This window comes from Bison bison, unplaced genomic scaffold (genome assembly GCF_000754665.1).
Source record: "Bison bison bison isolate TAMUID 2011002044 unplaced genomic scaffold, Bison_UMD1.0 scf7180017864503, whole genome shotgun sequence".
Lineage (NCBI taxonomy): Eukaryota > Metazoa > Chordata > Mammalia > Artiodactyla > Bovidae > Bison > Bison bison.
In genome coordinates this window covers 4,767,022-4,773,743 of record NW_011495061.1, presented here as the reverse complement: position 1 = coordinate 4,773,743, position 6,722 = coordinate 4,767,022, and the positions used below count along the sequence as shown (strand labels likewise).

The 6,722-nt window shown below is 44.0% G+C and overlaps 1 protein-coding gene across 1 annotated transcript; it reads left to right on the top strand.

The window, feature by feature from the left end:
- The first annotated feature begins 1,833 nt into the window (after window positions 1-1,833).
- NLRP10 (NLR family, pyrin domain containing 10) lies at window positions 1,834-4,788 on the top strand. The gene is given in 5 exon segments (XM_010829373.1): window positions 1,834-1,921; window positions 3,963-4,306; window positions 4,309-4,455; window positions 4,457-4,757; window positions 4,760-4,788. Coding segments are annotated over 5 exon segments (909 nt in total).
- Window positions 4,789-6,722: the final 1,934 nt, after the last annotated feature.

Sequence of the window (6,722 nt, the reverse complement as noted above, 5' to 3'; positions counted from 1 at the left end):
TTTCTAACTTAAAATTTCTAAGTTCTTAGCAAGCAGAATCTGTGCTTCACTCTTCAGTAGGCATTGCCTCTGTAACAGCTAGCATCGTACCATGATTCCATTCTGGAAGAGGAGCTGAAAATCTAGATTACAGTTGGTCTAACTTGGGTCACTGTAATATTTGGCGGCACCTAATAAAAACATCTATTTCTGCTTTATTGACTATGCCAAAGCCTTTGACTGTGTGGATCATGGAAATGAGTCTGAGTAAACTCCGGGAGTTGGTGATGGACAGGGAGGCTTGGTGTGCTGCGATTCATGGGGTTGCAGAGAGTCAGGACGCGACTGAACTCAACTGAACTGAACTGAATACAAACCTATTTCTGCTTTATTGACTATGGTAAAGCATTTGACTGTGTGGATCATGGAAATGAGTCTGAGTAAACTCTGGGAGTTGGTGATGGACAGGGAGGCCTGGCGTGCTGCAATTCATGGGGTCGCAAAGAGTCGGACACGACTGAGCGATGGAACTGAACTGAATAATGAATGATGCTGAGGATATTTCATGTGTTTGTTCGCCATCAGTATGTCTTCTTTGGAGAAATGTCTGGTTAGGTCTTTTTCCCACTTTTCGATTGGGTTGTTTGTTTTTCTGGTATTGAGTTGTATGAGCTGTTTGTATATTTTGGAAATTAATCCTCTGTCAGTTGTTTCATTTGCTATTATTTTCTCCCATTCTGAGGGTTGTCTGTTCACCTTGCTTATAGTTTCCTTTGCTGTGCCAAAGCTTTTAAGTTTAATTAGGTCCCACTTGTTTACTTTTGTTTTTTATAAATTTGTAAAATTTGATGGATTTCGATTGCATTGACTCTAAAGATTAGAGCTGAACTGACAACTTTGTGATATTAAGTTGACCTATTTGTGAATATGGTACGTAATTTATTTAGGCCTTATTTGATGTAGTTCTATAAGATTTTATAATTTTTTTGTGTATAGTATACACATATTTTGTTTATATTTTTGTTGCTTTTGTAGATATTGCATTTATAACTATATTTTCTAATTTTTTATTGCTAATTCATAAAACTGCAACAGTTAATCATCTGTCAGCTCTATTCACCTATCATTTTTAATAATTTATCTATTATTTTTTTTGTTTTCTATGCAGATAATCATTCTTTGCAGAAAATAGCTTTCATTTTTTCATTCCTAGTCATTATACCTTTGTCTTCTCCCTCCCCCCACTTTTTTAATTGTGCTATCTACAGACTCTAGAAAAAATAGAATTAAAGTGGGGGGAAAATACATATTTTTTGTATTTGTGTATTTGTGATATGCTATCACATTTGTGCAATTGTGCCTGTTTTGGTCCTGATTTTAAAGGGAATAATACTTTTTCTAATCTTTTCTAATGTTTCTAATCTTTACCTATTTGAATAATGTTTCCTGGGGCTATTTTTGTAGGTTCCATTAATGATGTTAAGTAATTTCTACAATTCCTAATGAGTTCAAGGAATTCCTTACAATATCTAGTTCACTAAGAAAGTTTCTTAAAAATAGTTATGAATAGTTTTCAGTTTTATAGTTTTTTGCTCAATTATGATTATACATTTTATTTCTTTAATTTTTAATGAGATTAATATTTGTAGATGAAAAAAAATTAAAACAGTCTCCCATTCTTGAGCTAAACCCAATTTGTTTACTACATATTACTTCTTCCACACAATACTGGGTTCAGATTGCTAATATTTTGTTTAGGATTTTTGTATTTAAATTTATGAGTGTAATGGGTCTGGGTTTTATATTAAATTCATAAAGATGAATTTAGATTGGATTTGCATTGACTCTAAAGTAATGTATGGAGCCCAGGAGGCTGTGAAAGTGGTGCTCAAGGTCTCAAAGGTCGTGAACCTGTTGGAGCTCAGCCATGTTTGTCTGGATGGCGAGTGCAGCAGGGGACAGAGGAGGCCCTGGCACTCTCCCTTGGTCCATGGTATTTCCAGAGACTCCTCCCCTCCCAGCCTATAATTCCTGCCTTGTCTCACTCTTGCCCTCTGCCCTTGCCTGGGAGCTCCAGTGCCCCAGGGTCCTAGTGGCCTTGAGCTGAAGGCTCTGACTGATTTTGGGTGGCCTTGGTTAGCAGTAAGAGGAAGCAGGATGTCAGTTCCCTGACCAGAGACTGAAGCCAGGCCACGGTAATGAGAGCTCCAAATTCCAACCACTAGACCATGAGGGCCAGTGGCTACTGGCAAGGCCCTGGCTTGTCTTCTTTGTAGAAATGAATTTCAACAAAGAGATGGAAAATGGTGAAACAAGTGTTTATTAGGAAGTAAAAAAAGTACGTGTGAATAGGCACACATGGATGGGGTCAGAGAGAGTTGTGCTTCTGTGTATTTTATATGGGGCATTTCTTCTGGGTTTCCTCTGGCCAATCATCTTATTTTGCCTGGCTCTGAGTCTGTATTTGGTATACCTCAGGGTCCTCCACTCTTAGCCAAGGTGGATTCCAGTGCAGAGGCCTGTGGGAAGCTTGACACCATCTATTATGGGGTGACACCCTCTCCCTTTTTAGCCCCCCAAGAGCTTTTCTGTGCATGGATGGCTGGAAAAGTCTCCTTGACCTCAAGAGTTGAGAAATATGTATTTTCTTTATCTTTTATCTGGGCAGGTCTTGGCTCCTCTCTGCCCCTGTTATTTTGTTTATCTTGGAGTATCTGCCCACAGGGGATTCCCAGGAAGCTCAGTGGCAAAGAATCTGCCTGCCAATACAGGAGATGGAGGGATGTGGGTTCAGTTCCTAGGTTGCGAAGATCCCCTGAAGTAGGAAATGGCAACACACTCTCGTACTGTTCCCTGAACACTTCCATGGACAGAGGAGCCTAGTGGGCTATAGTCCATGAGGTTGCTATATTCCAAGAGTTGGACTCAACTGAGCATCCGAGCATATACGCACACATCTGTCCACAGGGAACAGACTTTAGGTCCTCAGCCTGGGGCCCATCTATCTTCTGCTTCATGGTCACTGCCAGGTGGAGGGTGGGTATTTATTAATAGAAAAACTAGAGTATCTTCTAATGCCCTCCCGTCTCCAGTTGTCATACTAGAGGAGGGGAAAGTATGAGGAGCTTAGAAGTTGGGGGTGGTGTTCGTGAAGGTATTCTGCTAACTAGAAGAAGCAGCCTCAAGCAGTGGGCTCAAACCTTTCTCCAGCATCTCTCATACAGGCAGCTCAGGCTGCTTCTCACAAGGAACCAGTGGACTGATGCCCCCTAGAGGGCGGGGCGGTCATGCAGCCTAAACAGCCCCCATCCCTTCTAGGGTGCTGGATGAGAAAGGAGGGTCTGTGGAACCAGTGCTTCCTCCACAGTCTCCTTTCATGCCTGGTAGCTCCTCTGACACAGTGACAGGAGGGTTCTGTAGACCAGGAGTTGGGGGGCTCCTGCTCAGAAGCTGGTTTATCTTTAGCACCTGGCTTACCTTTACCAGGAGTGGGCTCCTATGAAGTCACCATTCTCCAGTTTCCCTTTCTCCTCTTTCTGTCTTCACCAATTCACATGGGGACATTTCACATGAACACTCAGACATTTACACATACAGTGACTTTTTCATATACATATATTTTTACAAAGATACATGCTGATGTACACTGATGCCTTCCCTATGCAAAAATACACAAACTTCCATAGCACACTTTCATGAGCATGTGGGGAAACAAGGATTCACTCACACTGCACGAACACCCACACACACACAGAACACAGCCTTGCACACTTATATAGCTGGGCACAAGCACACCACACATGCACATATGCACAGGCACACATACATACACACACTCACATACACATACTTGAAACGGGCCCTCTCCATGTTGCTAGAAGTATAATCTTCAGAGTGGAACACAGAAGATAAGAATAAAGGACAGAGGCCAGCGTTACTCTCTTTTTATTCCCATCTCACTACGTAACACCCCACTTGTCTAGCACAGATTATGGACAGGAGAGCATGTGTGCCACCTACAGGAGAGTCAAGAAGGGGCAACAATGGCAACCATGACCAGCTTCTTCCGGTGTCCATGCCCAGCTCAGGGAGCCCAGACTCATCTCCCTGCCCCAGCTGGGAGCTGGAGCTGGACTCTGTCGCAGTGAAGGCTGTATTTGATCCATGAGAAGAGCCCTCCAAGGTCCCACCCAGAGTGGCACTACAGGGGTCAGCTGGCATAGGAAAGATAACCCTGGCCAGAAAAATGGTGCTGGACTGGACCACTGGCACCCTGTACCCAGGCTGGTTTGATGGTGTCTTATATGTGAGCTGTAGAGTGGGTCCTTATATGTGGCCCTGCTGGCAGAAGGCAAACTGGACCAGCTCCTCCTCTGGTGTTGTAGGGACAATCAAGCAGCTGTCACAGAGCTTCTGAGGCAGCTGGAGTGGTTCCAGTTCATCCTGGATGGCTATGATGATCTGCAGGGGCCCTTGTGCAGAGAGGTTGAAGAGGCCGAGGTCCAGTCTCATGGAGTACGTGCTGCACCCTTGAATCAGGAGGACGGTACTGCTGAGGTCCTCCCTTCTCATCACCACCCAGACCCTGACTTCGTGGAATCCAGAGCCCTTGCTGAGACAACCACACTCTAACCACATCCTCAGAGGTTTCTCTGAGGACAAGAAGAGGAGTTATTTACGCTCGTATTTCACAGATGAGAAGCAAGTTAGAAATGCCCTTGACATTGTGCAAGCAAATGATGTTCTCTACAAAGCATGTCAGGTTCTAGGAATTTGCTGGTTGTCTGCTCTTGGCTGAAGGGCAGATAGCGAGAGGCAGAGAGGTCTCAGAAGTGCCCAGCACAGTGCCCAGTCTGTACTGTGGTGTAATGTGATCAATTGCAGCTTAAATAAGTAGTGGTTTCACAAATTTTGAGAAACTTCTCAAATTTCCATGTTGGAAATGAGCCAAGGCTTGTCACAGACCTTTAGTCTTGGAGGCTGTAGTGTGACTTGATTTAGCTCCACGCTAATAACATATCATGACTATCCCCAGAGGTGCCTTTACCTGACTTTTCTTACTGGAAATATCAGTCAGTTCTAAGTGCTAACTCATAATCTCTTTTTTCTGCTTTGGTTCCCTCTGTAGAGAAAAGAAGAAAAACGGAATTCTAGGTGTAGATGTGGTCAGTTCCCAGCTCTCATTCTATTTTTAAAAAAAATCTATTTATTTATCTATATATTCATCAGCCATACCACCTGGCATGTGGGACCTTATTTCCCCAACTATGGATTGAATCCACGTTCCCTGAATTGGAAGTACGGAGTCTTAACCCTGGACCACCAGGGAAGCCAGCCAGCCCTCATTTTACAGATGAGGAAATTGAAGTTCAGTCAGGGGCCCCATCAAGTTCTGGGGTTCCTCAGGCAGCTCTCTAGTCTCCCACACCTCAGCCCATGGTGTAGAGCAGAGGTGCAAAGACTGTCCAGGCGCCGCAAACCTAACCCCATTCAGCAGTTGCCGAGAGCCCCAGGGCAGCTGAGAGTTTTGACACTGCCTCGGACCCTCAGACATCCCTCTTTTTGCCTTTCACATAGTTTTATTGCTGTTATGACTCCTCACAAGTTGAGTTCATGTGGACCAGTTCCAGAAAGCTGCTGGACATGCTCAGATATATGAATCCAAGTTAACTCAGCCTTGAGTGATCAATGTGGGACTCCATGACACTCATTATTATGAACTCTTCTTCACACGGAAAGTTTGGTGGCTCCACATTTGATAATTATATACATACCTGTTGAACACATAGACTGTGTGTATATACAGAATCTGTGTAAGAAACTGCATGCGTGTGTGTGTGCTTGCCCAGTTGCTTTAGTCATGTCCAACTCTTTGTGACACTACGGACTGTAGCCCGCCAGTCTCCTCTGTCCGTGGGATTCTCCAGGCGAGAGTACTGGAGTGGGTTGCCATACCCTCCTCCCGGGGATCTTCCTGACCCAGATGCGGGAATGATCCCGCACCTCTTATGTCTCCTGCATTCGCAGGTGGGGTCTTTATCACCAGCACCACCTGGGAAGCCCGAAAGTGTGCACATGCACTTAATTAAAGAGCAGTTTGTACTGGGTTACTGAGGAGGCTAGTGGAATCCACTTGGCTAGCTTGTGTTGGCCCCTAGAGAGTTTGAGTGTTCTCAGCAGACTAACTCCTGAGAGTCATAGATATTTGGGGAACAACAAAACAGGTGCCCAGTCTTGTTGCTGGTTTTTCATGGGAACAAGGAGACCTGTTTTTTTTTTTTTTAATCAACTCACATTTATATTTATTCTTGGTTATTTAGCTGTCTTCTTTCACATTTTATTTTTTTTACTTTACAATATTGTATTGGTTTTGCCATACATCAACATGAATCCGCCATGGGTGTACATGTGTTCCCCATCCTGAACCCCCCTCCCGCCTCCCTCCCCATACCATCCCTCTGGGTCGTCCCAGTGCTCCAGCCCCATGCATCCTGTATCATTCATCGAACCTAGACTGGCGATTCATTTCACATATGATATACATGTTTCAATGCCATTCTCCCAAATCATCCCACCCTTGCCCTCTCCCACAGAGTCCAAAAGACTGTTCTATACATCTGTGTCTCCTTTGCTATCTCGCATACAGGGTTATCATTACCATCTTTCTAAATTCCCTATATATGCGTTAGTATACTGTATTGGTGTTTTTCTTTCTGGCTTACTTCACTCTGTATAATAGGCTC